This window comes from Simochromis diagramma, unplaced genomic scaffold, assembly GCF_900408965.1.
Source record: "Simochromis diagramma unplaced genomic scaffold, fSimDia1.1 OVJJ01000370.1, whole genome shotgun sequence".
Lineage (NCBI taxonomy): Eukaryota > Metazoa > Chordata > Actinopteri > Cichliformes > Cichlidae > Simochromis > Simochromis diagramma.
The window spans coordinates 358,983-373,836 of NW_024387012.1; the positions used below are offsets into that span (position 1 = coordinate 358,983).

At 37.1% G+C, this 14,854-nt stretch overlaps 2 protein-coding genes across 4 annotated transcripts in view; both read left to right on the forward strand.

Moving 5' to 3' along the window:
* LOC120739366 (GTPase IMAP family member 7-like) overlaps positions 1-14,854 on the forward strand; it is a 127,894-nt gene that overhangs the window by 58,233 nt on the left and 54,807 nt on the right. The gene's annotated exons all lie outside the window — the stretch shown is intronic.
* LOC120739370 (GTPase IMAP family member 7-like) lies at positions 1,251-12,546 on the forward strand. 3 transcript variants are annotated; one of them, XM_040041125.1, is made up of 2 exons: positions 1,251-1,377; positions 4,032-5,044. In XM_040041125.1, the coding sequence occupies exons 1-2, from the start codon at positions 1,371-1,373 to the stop codon at positions 5,003-5,005; spliced, it is 981 nt and encodes a 326-aa protein (XP_039897059.1). In that variant the 5' UTR covers positions 1,251-1,370; the 3' UTR covers positions 5,006-5,044. The 3 variants fall into 3 exon arrangements, with proteins under 3 accessions (XP_039897059.1, XP_039897062.1, XP_039897060.1); XM_040041128.1 differs by lacking the exon at positions 4,032-5,044 and adding an exon at positions 11,375-12,546 and having other exon boundaries at positions 1,262-1,377; XM_040041126.1 differs by lacking the exons at positions 1,251-1,377; positions 4,032-5,044 and adding exons at positions 10,834-10,943; positions 11,375-12,546.

Consider the following 14,854-nt stretch of genomic DNA (forward strand, 5'->3'; position numbering starts at 1 on the left):
TAGGCTTAAAACTTTCCTTTTTGCTAAAGCATATAGTTAGAGCTGGATAACGTGAGCCTGAATCCTCCCTTAGTTATGCTTCAATAGGTCTAGGCTGCTGGGGGCTTCCCATAATGCACTGTTTCTTTTTCACTTATCCTTTTCACTCACTATGTGTTTATACAATTCTCTGCATTTAATCATGAGTTAGTATTAATCTCTGTCTCTCTTCCACAATGTGTCCTTGTCCCATCTTCATTCCCTCATCCTCCCCAACTGGAAGGACAAGTCACACCATAGTGATCAAACAACTTTAGGTCATGAAGCCATCTTTTAAAATTGTAGCCTGAGGCCAGGATGAAAGCATGTCTCAGGATCAGTGGTTATCTTGGCTATTTGTTGCTTCACTTCTTGTTCCTGCTTGTGCTTGTTATTGTTATGCATGAGACAGCATGACCGTCTCACTAATTTCCCTCAAATGTAGCTTCTAGTTCATATTTAGCCCGCAGATCGAGATTGATTGTGACACTTGGAGTGGGTGTAAAATTGATTTAGTTAATAGAGCTTAAATGTGTTTTGAGCCCTGAAAATGTTATATTTTTTCAGAAAAAAAATTAATAGTGCTACATTTATTTTAAAAAGCAGCTGATTTCAAAGACATTGGATTTCATGCACTGATTGATTGTGTAATCTGCAGTTATGCATTAATGATGAAGCATTACATGTGCATGTACCAGTAAACTGTCAAGAGGGAATGAATGCATCAGTTTCTCCCATTTTTCAAACTTAACTTAATTAAAACTCCCTTCTTTGTTTAAAACTTGTTTCACTAGGATGAGAAACAGAAACATTTTACCAGTCCCTTATTCAAACTCTGAATTGTCCTGTTTTTAAAGCACTGAGGGGATTTACTGAGCTGTTCAACACTATGTCAGAATCAGAATACTTTAATAATCCCTAAAGAAATTATGTCTCAGTTCATTGTGCAGTCATCAAAGTATCTGCTTCAAACTATTTTTTTTTTCATAAATATCTTTTATTTATAAATAGTTTTTATAGTATATGTGGCTTTTGATTTTCAGCCCTGTTACTACTTATAAAATAAACAAAACAATTGACACAGGTTAATGTGATGACCAGCTCTGATACATAAAATGTGAACAGTTATATAACAACATGCTGTGGGTTTGAATCGAATTGCAATCCCACAGCAAAGAATATTTCTGAGCATGAGGTGTTGCTCATTGTTTTGTGTAGTTACAGTGTCAGTTAACAAGTCCAGTTGGTGACAAACGAAAGCACAGCCAAAGTGCAGCAAGAGAGCAGGTGGAAAAACACACAGCAAGGACATCGTGAGGTCCCGGTGACAAGTGTGATTTCTTTTTGAGAACATGGACGGTCAGTCAAGCTTACTTTATATCAAATACAATTAAAGAGTACAAATATGCAATTAAAGGAAATGTCTTATTAGCTTCTGATTAATTGAAAAACCTGAATGAATCAATTCATTGTTACAAAAATCCCTTGAGAGGGGCAGACTTGGTATTGGGGACACCTGGATGTTTTCAGTAGTCTGAGGGTCTTTTTGTCTGCTGTGAACAGTCAGTGTGATGTGATGTAGAAACCACGTATGTGTACTCTCTCTTTCTCTGTTGAGTCTCCATGATGCACAAGAGTGCATGACAAAGACCCATGTAACTTAATGCATGCAGCCTCTCTCAGCAATCTGGTGTTTTGGAATGGGCAGTCTGACAACGATGTGATAAGAAATTACCAAACCTTCAAATTCCATCTCTTTAGTATTTTGTGTTGGGGTCTTTTCAGCATAGTGTGGCTTCTGTAACAGCAATTTCAGTGCCTGTGCAGAGGAGTTCAAAGCTAATATGTCCGAAAAACGAACAGAACAGAGGGTGACTTTGACTTTGGACATTGGAGTTGTGATCCTTCATGGTGATGAAGAAAAATACTGAGCTGGCATGTAATAGGGCATTTATTCTTCCAGGACCTGAAACTGCGTAAAGCACCCCTCCGACAGCCAAACCCATCTGTTCTCTGATTGGATTGTTAAATTTGTGATTAACGTGACATTGACCAATCAGCTGAAAGGAAGAAAAATCGGGTCAAAATTTGTATTTGTAAGTCCCATAGCCAGGGAAGCTGAGCGCAGAGTTTTACGCGTAGTTCTTTGCTTTGTATATGTAAGCAGACCTTAACCAAAAAATTTGTAACTCATGTAAATATTTTTTACAAACACAAATCTGTTTTACACACACACAAATTCTCATCTGTAGATGCACAAACATAACATTTTTACATATTTTGGTTTACACGGTTACAAAACTCGGTTCACAAATAAGCTTTTGATTTACAAATACAAAATATTTATGACCACAATTTGAGCCCATACTCATTACTGTTTTTAGTGACGGACCTACACAAATTCAGCTGCATACACTTTGACCATATGTGACACAGACACCCTGCATATCATCTGTTCACACCATCGGTCGCAAAGTACAAACATAAAGTTTTGTCAATCAGGCAAATCCGGTTCAATTCATCCCTTGAACTGATTTAAGTGTTCTGTATACAAGAATGTTACTGGATGTGATTTCAAAGTCTCTCAGCTGCTGAAACCTGTTTCTACTACAACAATTCTGTTGAAAACAGTTTGTGCTACATTTAACATGCATGACCTGTTCATTGTTTGTTTTTATCACAATTAAGAAACTGCACCTGTCCTATTAGTAAATTACCCACAGCTATATTATCTCTTATTATGAGACCTTGCTTTAACCTCCTAGGACCTGGCATCCACATATGTGGACATCATATTTTGGGTTGTCTAGACCAAAATACAAAATTTTGCTCTACAAGGGCCTGATGTCCACTTACGAGGACATTATACTGGCAATGATCTATCAAAATTTAAAACGAATGTCCTCATATGTGGATCTCAGTTTTCTCAGAAACAAAAATCAGGTAAAAAAAAAAAATCTAGTAATTCTTTGTTTTTACATTCATTAGGTCCCAATCAGCCCAGATATCAAAGAGAAATTAAAAATGCATGCCATGAAGGAGTTCGGGTCTTAGGGGGTTAAATCCTAAACAATAAAACTCTCCTAGTCACTTTAAAGTCACCCACAACCTTGTTCTGCATTACAACTCTGAACTTCTGCATAACACACCCAATTGCACCCTCCGGCAGGGGCGTAATTTCCAGGGAGGTTAGGGGGGTTATGACCCCCCCCCCCCCCCAATAATCAGACCCAACCAATAAAATTATGAATTATCTTGCATAAATGGGCTGTTGATGTTCTTTACTCATTTCTGTTATTGCCCGCAAAATAGCTGCATATTTAATCATCTGGGAATTTACCCAGATTTATTTAATCTGGGTAAATAAATCCCCTAATGTTCAGCACAAAGTTACGCCGATGCCCTCAGATCTTCTTCTTCTGTCCACTTCACTACTCGTGCTTCAGTATGTTTTACAGTTGCAGTTGCCCCCAAGTCTGGAACTTTCTTCTAACAGTAATCTTCAATATTGATCTTGGTCTCTAACTTCAAATCCCATCTTAAAACACGTCTCTTTAAACTATCAACTCTCATTGATAATTTCAAAAAACGTTTCTTGTTTTGAAAGGTGCCTAAAATAAAATGTAGTATTTTTGGTATTGTTATTATTATTGTGGTAGTGGTAGTAGTAGTCGTGTTAGTATTACTATTAGTAGTAGTTTGATTAATGAACAAACACATGCAAAATTAATACATTTCCCATCATCATCTCATCACTTATTTGTAGTTAACAATTTAAGGCCAGTAGGTTGGACATAAGTGGTGAATATCATGAACATACTTGCTCAAAATACCCATTTTAACTTTAGGACTGGAAATGTAATAGCAGGCAATTTCACAGAAAATTCATTTACTCCAGGAAACACATAAACAAAACCATAACCAGGTTATGGTTATTCAGCAGCAAACCAACAAGACATTTTGAAATTGATCTTTACTTTCCTTCATTTACACAGAGTATTTTTGTCTTCCAGCACTGACTTCAAAGAGGATTGTTCTACTCGGAAAAACTGGGGCTGGGAAAAGCAGCCTGGCCAACACCATACTGGGAGAGAATGTCTTCAACGTATGCCATTCACCCGTTTCTGAAATAAGTCTGCCCCGTTTAGTAATTAGGTCTGTAAATGGAAATAACATCAGTTTTATTGACACTTGCAGTTTTTTTGACACAGGCATGTCTGAGCAATTACTCAGGGATGAGATAGTGAGGTGCATGACAGAGTGCGCTCCCGGACCTCATGCTTTCCTCATCGTCCTCAAAGTGGAGAAATTTACACAGCAGGAGCAAGATGTAATCAAAAAAATATGTCGAGATTTCTCTGAAGATGCTATGAAATACGCTGCCGTTGTCTTCACTCATGGCGACCAGCTCCCAGAGGGAACGAGAATCGAGGAATTCATCAGTCATAACAAAGAGCTCAGCAATCTGGTAGAGAAGTGTGGAGGCAGATGCCATGTTGTTGATAATAAATACTGGAAAGACAACAAAGAAGATGACTACAGGAGCAATCGGTTCCAAGTAGCAGAGATACTCAGGACAATAGACAAAATAAGTGAGGCAAACAATGGAAGCTGCTACACCAATAAGATGCTACAGACGATAGAAAGTGAACTACAGAAAGAGGAAGAGCTTGTTAAAAAGTCATCAGCAAACATGTCAGTTGAACAGATTGCAATTGAAGCTAAAAAGGGTGTGATGAACAAGCTGCTGATTATATTTGCAGGTACAGCAACAGGTGTATTGGTTGGAGCCTTTCTTGGTGTGGCAAAGATGGTCACATCAACTTTTTTGAATCTGCAGGAGCACAAAGGTGCAACAGTATCACTGGCTGCACAGAAAGGGTTAGAGGGAGGTCAGTTAGGATATGCTGCAGCTGAACAATCAGAAAGTGCATCGGAAGCCATTCAGAAAGCTGCTAAAGCTGTCCTGGAACACACTGTGAAATAATTGTTAGGATCATGACAACGACAGAGAGTGGACAGCAAAGAGAGCAGAGAAAGGAGTGTTGTTTTCTTATGACTTGTGTAATTACGTTATAAGTAGAGATAGTAGAGGAACTGTTGAGATATTTATTCAAGGAAAAATAGTGCTGACCAAACATAACTTTTCCTTGAATAAATGCTAAAAATGCTGCTTTTACTTGTAACAAACTAAGTGTTTGTTACTTGTAGATGTTAGCAAGTAGGGGTGAATGCTTTGATCTAAACTTCATTATGTCACATTAAAATTCAAAGAATCACGTACATATTATATGGGAATGTATATATCCTTTTTCTTTCTTCCTTTTTTTTAGTAGTGCTTACAGAAATAAAAACTATTGATGAAACTTTGTAGTTTCTTACAGTGAACAACATTTATTCTACCTGGGTCTGGTTATATTAGGGATTTGGTATATGATAATGTAAACCTGACAGGACCCGCTTGTTGTTTGGCTTTTTATTTTTATGTTTCACACACACACACACACACACACGTGGCACTATCCAATGTTTGCTGCCCTGGCTCCGGTGCTCCTCCAGCAGCAGCAGCCGTTTGTCTTCGGCCCCAGCCGCTACTGAAATAGGGACGGCATGATTAGAAGATGTTCAGAAGGGGAGGCTGTGCCATTTTGGAAAATATACAAAATGCTGAAATGTTTGATTTAAAACATAAAACAAAAACCTTGAAAATATTAAAGGTAGCCTGATGAAAACTTTGAATATCTAGATTCATTGCTATTTCCATCTGCGAGTCCACACTGCATATACTGAAGTTGGGTTTTAAAAATGCTCGATGGTGACATGAGAAATGTTAACGTTGGCAACACTAACGTCTAGTTTATGTAGTAAAGTAAATGCATCACAGAAGAAAGGAAGTGCTGCTTTCTACATTTGTTCAAATAAATTACAACTGATTTGCATAAGGTTGATGCATAATCCAAGAAAAAAGGTCCATGAGATGCTTCACATCGTCTAAGCAAGACTTGAACTTCAAATGTTAAAGTTTACTTCCTGTCCATAATTGTATTTTCATTACCTGAGCTAATATGGACGTTGTAAAAGGACCCTGACTGAAAAAGAAGTACGTCTGGGTAAATTGTGCTGTAACTTCACATATTGTGAAGTTTTATGTCTTTTCTTTGAGAAAAGAAAAACAGAGAAGTCATAAACTCCTTTATATGTTGATATTATGTAAATAAATCCAAACTGTTAACTGAGTCATCTGATTTATTCTGATTTATTCTAAACTGGAAAATTCTTTTCTGTCCACCCTTTTTGTGATTAACAGTCTCACTTCCAAGTGACTGTTGTTATTTTATTTATCAAAGATACATGATTACAAATACATACAATTAACACATTTTCTATAAGGCATACAGTAGTGATAGATTTTTTTTTAAATCACACATACGTTCAAAACATAAGAATAACATTTTTCTAAAAATCATGTTCTTTGGTGCTTAAAATCACATCACATTTCACATTTTAAAAGCATAATATACAATTTTAGAGCACTTACACACCTCTACTTTGCTTTTCACTCTCAAATACAGTACGTCACGATTATCTAAGATCTGTCATCAAATGTCGACCGCTTCTTGTAAGTCACAGTCTTTTATGTGTCGCTGCTTTCCTGAGGTGTGCTGGATCAGATCCAAATGCAGAGTCTTCTTTAGTGGCGGTAAAAAAAAGGCTCTTTGTCAGCTTATCAAAAAATCTCTTACAGAGTGATGTTTGGGCCACAGCAACACTGATCACTGCTGGTACAAGGTGATGATAAACAGGTGCAGAAAAGCTGGTCAGGAGTTGTGTTTTTTTCTCTCTCCAAAATCTGCAAAGCCACCTTGGTTGATTTCTAAACCTCTGTGTGATTCACTCAGAAGGACTTAAAGTTGGCTCACTGGTCAGGTTAAAAACCATCCCTCACAGTCTCACTGGCCAGTGTTTAATGTTTAGCTCTCTTATTTACTACAAGTGTCATAAGTTTCCTCATTGGTAAAGGGTAGGGTCATCTCTATTTTAAATGGCTTCACTGATGTTCAGGGTGGAGTCCTTGGTCGGGGCTCAAATGGTCAATTCAGCGTTTTGTCATTTGGTCCAGACTGGTTTCTGTGTGAAGATGCACCTGTCTCTCTCAGAGTCTTGCTCTGGTAAAGCTGCCTCACATGGAGCTGGAGCATGCGTGACTCTCACCCTGATTGTGATTATTTTTTTCTTTTTTTTTTTAGATAAAATCCATAAAATGAGTTAAAGACTTCAAACGGGGCCAGCCTCCAGCTCCCCCCAACATCACTGTCACAAAAGCACCTGTTTAATCTCACTAACCTTTTTGTTATCATTTAGCACAAACATGCAGACACACCTAAAAACTGCTGACATTTTTGTCTAAAAAGTAAGTAAACTTTGGCCTTGCTCTATAATATAAAAATGCAAAAAGAAAATCACTTACACTGTTCCTCTTGTTTATATAAGGCTCCGAAGACAATTATTTCACCATTACTGCCATTTAACAGGTGCATCAGTCCAGAATCACTCTTATTGCTTTAAGCTAACAGTACTGCTGCATGATTGATAAGATCATCCACTTACCCATCAGAATGAGCAGAAACAGATTCTCCTGCATCTTTGTTCTGCTAGCTAAAACATTTCTAATGTGAAGTCAACAAAAAATTCCTAAAGTAATATATGTGTATGTGTGTGTATGTATAAAAAAAGGTGAATGAGTGTAGTACTGTAGAATTTTTACCTGAATATCTGAAAGACTCACTTCATTTTAGCCAAACATTTCTGGATTTTTAGATGTTACATTATGACTCTAATTATGATGGCAAATCATTTTATTTGCTAAATCTGACAAAATCACAAAGTGTCATCATAATTGGATTTTAGATTGTATTTCAGGTCAAATACAAATCATGCTAAACTTGACTTACATTTCCCAAATAGTCCCTCTTCTGTGTGATTTTTCTGTTGCAAGTGAAAATGAATTACCCAGCTCAACAAAGGCTCTCTTGTAGCTGCCTTGGTTTTGAATATGAAAATGAATGTAAATATTGATCAAAGTCAGAAAAATATGCAAAAGCAGCTGAAAAGAGAATGAAAGGAAAAAAAAGAAAAAGATTCATCCATCCAGTTTATTCTGCTTATCCAAATCAGGGTTATAGTGAGGCTGGAGCCTGCCCAGCTGTCATAGGGCACAGGGACAGTTCACCAAACTCTCATGGGGTAAAAACAAGTCAGCTATTTAACTAAAAAGACATTCATTAAGTTAGGTATAATTATTCATTATCCCAGCGGTAACTGAATCTATTTATAGTGTGCACATTTCATTACATTTCAGTGTGAACTGTAGTGAGTGTAGGGAGCAACTATGTACAGTCGAATTATAGAATACCTGTGGGAATGAGAGGGAGACAGATGTAATGATGACGTAGCCCTGGTAGAGCTGCAGATGATAACGTTTTCATTAGCAGTGACCAAGTTTGACAAAGATGGAGACAAAATTAGAAAGGCATGGCTAAATAATCCTAAATAATCAGGTCCCATCTTATCTTAAAGACCATATAGTACCAAATCACCCCATTAGAGCACTTCGCTCTCAGGGTGCTCATACAATACTTAAAACATTCATTTTTGCCAAAGCATATAGTTAGGGCATGAGCAGGTGACCTGAATCCTCCCGTAGATACACTACAATTGTCGGATGGCTGCGTCTGTGTCGCAGCATTTTGAGTTTATTTTGTATTTTTGATATATTGGAATAATGTTATAATAATAATAAAGTTATATATTTATTAGGGGTGCAACGATATTCGTATCGATATTGAACCGTTCGATACAGTGCTTTCGGTTCGGTACGCATATGTATCGAACAATACAACATTTGTAATTTATTTTATCAATTTTCCTTCTGACGATGCTGTCTGTGTTGAGCGCTCAGTGAATCTGTGTTCGACTACTCCGCCTAGGCTGCACTGTCGAGCGCAGATCCACTGAGCGCTCAACACAGACAGCATAGTCAGAAGGAAGAGCGCAGGGCAAGCTAGCGAGACAGAAGTTAAGCTCTACTTGCAACATTCAGATCTGGCGTTTGGAATTATTTTGGTTTTCATGTGACGTATGACCGTGAAGGTAAGCGAGTCATGGACTAAAGTAAAACAGTATGTTGGATGTGCCATGCAATGCTCAATTACATTGGTGTGAACTAGTGTGTTAGCGCAGTTAGCTCGTTAACGTGTTTGCCGTGTAGCCCCATGCACGGAGCGATCGGCGGTAGCTCGTTAACGGAGATTTGCCGTGTTGTGGCGTTAAGGTCATTTCAACGAGGTTAACCTGAAAGCACTAGTGGGAACACAACGAATATGACTGCACATTTACGCCGACATCATCCTAGTGCAAAGACAAAAACAACAAGCATGCTACTAACTTTAGCCGAGTCATTTAGACAGCTGTTAGCACATGATTCTCCTTATGCTGCTGAGAATATAGCCCAGAAGAAGCGGATAGTATAGCTTTTATTTTGGAAAGAGCCATTTCTCTGTAATAAACTCTCTTTTCCAAAGATGAGTGATTCCTCAATCAGATACAGGGCTCGCAAAATCGCTAGCCCGACGTCCCGGAGCTAGCGATTTTTTCAGTCGGGCTACCAAAATCTATCTCTTCCCTGCCCGTCGGGCTATTGTAGGAAAAATATATGTCAGTGCTTTTGCATTCTTTCAGAAATGTAGCTGGGTAATTATGTCATTGGCATCGGTGAGCCACTGTCAATATGTGACATATTGAAGTCGCGTTTGAATTTGCGCTTGTTTTTTTGCTTTCACTTTGCAATCGTGCGAACTGTGTATAGAGAGCGACAGCACTGATCTGTGAGTGATGATAATTTGTGCACCAATTCCTCTGACATCGTCTTATTAATCGTTAGCTTACTATGCAAACATGACAAGTGAAATCTCCCGCAGCAAGCTTAAACATGTGAGAGGTTGATCGCGCAGAGAATCGCTGAGCTTATGTGAGTGAGCGTGTAAAAGCATTTCAGTTCTGCTGAGCCAAATAAGACAGGTCAGGGTGAAGAAGTGACAGCCAAAGAAAAGCTTACCACAAAACGGAGAAGTTATGACAAATCAGACTATAAGGCAAAAAGAAAGTGCAGCTTTATGGTTTCATGGACAAAAGAATTTCTGTGGCTGCAATATGACGAGCTAAATAACCAGGGCTGCACATAAGTGGTCCACAGGTGCGCATTCGCTGTCAAAATAAAAAACATGCACAAGGGTTAGGGTTAAATTTAAAAACTGTACTTTTGAGTTAAAATATATATTTATAATTTTAATAAATGACAAATTAAAAAGGCATGAACATTTTTTTTGTATCGAAAAAATATCGAACCGTGACACCAAAGTATCGAACCGAACCGAACCGTGAATTTTGTGTATCGTTGCACCCCTAATATTTATGCCTGTGCCCTCATTTCCTTTTCCTCCCTGTTAAAAGGGAGTTTTTTCGTCTCACTGATGCCCGAACACTTGCTCAAAGAGTGCGCGTGTTGGTGTAACAGAGGATGAAGCTAGGGTTAGGGTGAGATGGAAGCAGATGATCAACTGAGGCGAACCCTAAAGGAAACAGCTGCTTGAAGATTTCAAATACGTAACACACACCTTTTATGTATATATAGTAAAACTTTTCATTATAGTATTCTAGAACAGTATAAAATGTATAAACTCTCTTTTGCTTATGTCATATTTACTACAGACATATTTAACTTTGGGTTATAACAAAATGCACTTTAGTTTGCTGCTGAGAAACAAGTCCAACAGGTACAGAAACAACCGAACGGCGCAGTCACAACGTCCACAGGATCTGAGCAATCGTGTGTCTCTGCGCTGATTTCGCTTTCAAAAACATGGACGGTAAGTCGCAGTTATTATCATGTTTTCTGCATTAATGATTAACAGAAATGTGGGATCACACAGGAAGAAAGTTCTCTGAAAGTGATTGTTTTTCTCAGTCAACATGATCTACTCCACTGAATACCTAAAGTAGTTATGTAAATGTTATATAATATATTCAAGACTGTAATACACTGAGTGTATGCTTGATAGAGTTAATAATTCAAAATGATTTAGTTGTATCCACCATCTGAACAGCTAAGTCTAAACTTTGATCAACAATCAGAGAAATTACATTTTTCTACTCCTCCATATTTACTTGTAAGCCAGTAATGACTGGCTTGTACACATCATGCAGTTTTACCTCCACTTCAATTTACTGTTTATTTCTTGCACTGTTTTTGACAAAGTAATAGATAAATAACTGACACTGAATCATTACTGTTTTATAGAGTCAGCAAGAAGGATTGTGGTCCTGGGAAAAACTGGAGCTGGAAAGAGCAGTATTGCCAACACCCTGTGTGGAGAGCCTGTGTTTAAAGTAAATCATACCCCCAAATCTGGAACAAGTGAATGTCAGTCAGAGGACATGAATATAGGTGGAAGAACCATATTATTTATTGACACTCCTGGATTTTTTGACACAGACAGATCTGAGAAGGACATGAAGTCTGAAATAACAACGTGTATCACAGAATGTGCTCCTGGTCCTCATGTGTTTCTCATTGTGCTTAAAGTGGAGAAATACACAGAGCAAGAAAAGGCTGTAATAGACAAAATGAACCAATATTTCTCAGATGAAGCATTTAGATTTACTACAATAATCTTTACTCATGGTGACCAGCTTCCTGAGGAAATGAAGATCGAAGAGTTTGTGAATGAAAGTCAAGCTCTGAGCGATCTGATCAGGAAGTGTGGCGGCTGCTGCCACGTCATTGATAACAAATACTGGAAGAACAACCAGGGAGATGAATACAGGACCAACCAGTACCAGGTGGCAGAATTACTCAAAACCATTGACAAGATTATTGAGGCAAACAAAGGAGGCTACTTCACCAATGAGATGCTGCAAGGAGTGAAGAGAGATATTCAACAAGAGGAAGGTCGCATCAAACAGTCATCTCCAGATATTAAAGAAGAGGAAACTGCAACAAAGGCGAAACAATCTGTGTTTAAAAATCTGTTGTCAAAAGTTGCAGGAGTTACAACAGGGGATCTGTTAGGTGCATTCCTGGGTGGGACGATACAATTAGGGAAAGAAGACAGCACTGTAGGTTTAGTAGGAGTAGGAGTAGCATTGGGAATAGCAGCTGCAACCAAATAAAACCAGGAGTACCACCTTTCACGGACATGAAACTGGTGCACGGTGATGAAGCAAAAAAAGGAGACTACAACACTAAAACACACTTTGTTTAATTTTTTTTAAATATCAAAATTTTTCAGTCATCTGTTAAGCTTTCAAAAAAGTACCTTTACAATCCACAGATGTACAAGATCAGCATATACTGCTAGGAAACTGGGCACAACTACTCACATTCACCTTTATAAGTTGCCATCATAGAGTCATTGTTAAAATTATAGAATGAGACATTTTGGAATCCTTTTGTTCCTCATGATTGGATTTCTGTATTTGCATTGTTCAAAATGTCTTACTTAAGAGTTTTTGTTGAATACTTACTGTTAACATATAAATGAAGTAGCTTATGCTTAATGATATGTAAGAATGTGATTTTTTTCCCCTTGTCATATGCTATAAAACCCTTTATGTTGCAGTTTATATTTCAGAATTTACCCATGAATATATCCATTACTCCAGCTTAAACAAAATCTCTGGGTATTTCAATAACAGATCTATAACTTTCAAATAATTGTTGCTTCTTTTTTTGATGTTTTCTTTGCTACAAGTCTTCACTAATAAAGCAGCTAATTATTTCACATGTAACCAAGTTTGTTCAACTTCTTGACAATTTTCATTTACTAGCCTCATGTTAATTCAGCTGAACTTGTTAAACCTCCTCAGCAGGTTTAGCCAAACATGTTTAAGAGGCAGTGACATCTTAAACAGCGACTTTCATTTTTACTTAATTTGGCTTCTGCTGACTTTACTTCAGTTGAACCAGCTGATGAAGTTTAACAGGATCAGCCAAATCTACCACATTTTTAAACCAGAACAGTAATGGAAGCTGCTGGGATGAGTGGACCGACCACTGACAGATTTGATCTTCGACAAACTTTATTGTAATATCAGTTTTAATGTTTTTAAGTGTTGCTCATGTTTCCAGACTGTATAAAAGTTACTGACTGACAAATGCAGCAACAAATGAGACTAAATAAATCAAAAGAAAATGCAGACGTTTGTATTTTGTTAACATAAATCCAAACTTTGAATAAGTTATATGTAGTTCACAGAACAAAGATCTATGGAGTTAGTATTGTAAGGTAAGGATTTAAAGGCCAATATAAGAAGTATTCATATATTCAAGCAGAAATAAATTCCACTTTTCTGAAGAATAGAAATAAAAATATTTTTTTTAAAAATCTGTAAGGTCAATGAAATACAGCTTAACTTTTTCTTTCTTCTTGTATCATGTTTTTGGGTCATGTAGTTATTTATTATCTTTATCTCTGTGTTGCAGCACTGTGGATTATTATATGTAAACGTACACTGTGCGCAGTGTTTTGTTCACTTATTCTGGCTAAAACCCAGAGAACAAGTTAGACAGGTAGCAGAAGCGAAGCATAAGGTAAGTCCGCAGTACGAGAACAAAAGCAAACGACTCACTGCAGAGACACGTCGGGAACCAGACTATATTTTTGACAGATTTCTATTTTCTGGAGAGCATGGAGGGTAAGTAACTATTAAATAGACATTACTCCAACGCATGAGTGTTTGTCACTCTAGTAATCAAAATCCTAAACGTGAACCCTATATTTTTAATTAACTGAGTTAATCTCAAGAACTATTTGCTATGAAAAACTGTTTAACAGTCTTGCTGCTCTAAGCTTTATCCAATCTTATAAATACAAGGCAAGAATTTTTTCTGGGGTATCAAGGCTTGTTTGCTACCTGACACATGGCTTTGCAGTGTAGTTACTGCAGTAAGATTTCTTTTAAAATCTCAAACATGCTTTAAATTTACTTTGTACTTGCATCTGTTTGGTTGAAGTCTCTATATGCAGCGTAATCACAAGGACCAATAAATGACACGGATGAATGATTAGCTAAAAGATTTCAGACACTCTTATGTATGTTGTATAGTATTTGTATTTGTATTCTATTTTTATCTTATGTATATTTATTTTATTTTATTCTACTGTATATAGTATTTTATTCTATTCTGTACTGTATTTATTCTTATTGTATTCTAATTTTTGCCTCATAACTTTTGCACTGTCCACTTCCTGCTGTGACAAAACAAATTTCCCACGTGTGGGACTAATAAAGGTTATTTTATCTTATCTTATCTTATGCTGTAGATGTCAGTGATATTTTCCTTCAAATCAACCAGAATGATACTAGGTTTGAATCACATTTCTTTGTGTGAAATTTAAAGCAAAAAGCAAAAAACAAACAATACAAATCACCCCTTTTAATTTTTTAACTGATAAAAATGTTTGTTGGTAAGCGAGTCCAGAAAGAGTTGGGATTTATAACTAATCTATTTGTTAAAACATATATGTGACATTGTTCATGCAAAATTTTGCCGACACAGGGGCATCCTTTAAGGAGATGGGTACATACAGACACCTATATCCCCCATGTCTGTTTAACACTTTGACTCTCCAAACCGTGACAAAGACAAGCATGCAGAAGTTGCAGTAACACCAGAGGGAGCTTTTTTATTTCAAGCCAACACGAAAATAATTGTGGGAAATATTTAAAAAAAATAATTAACATATTTACATGTAATACATATTAAGCTTAATAGTTT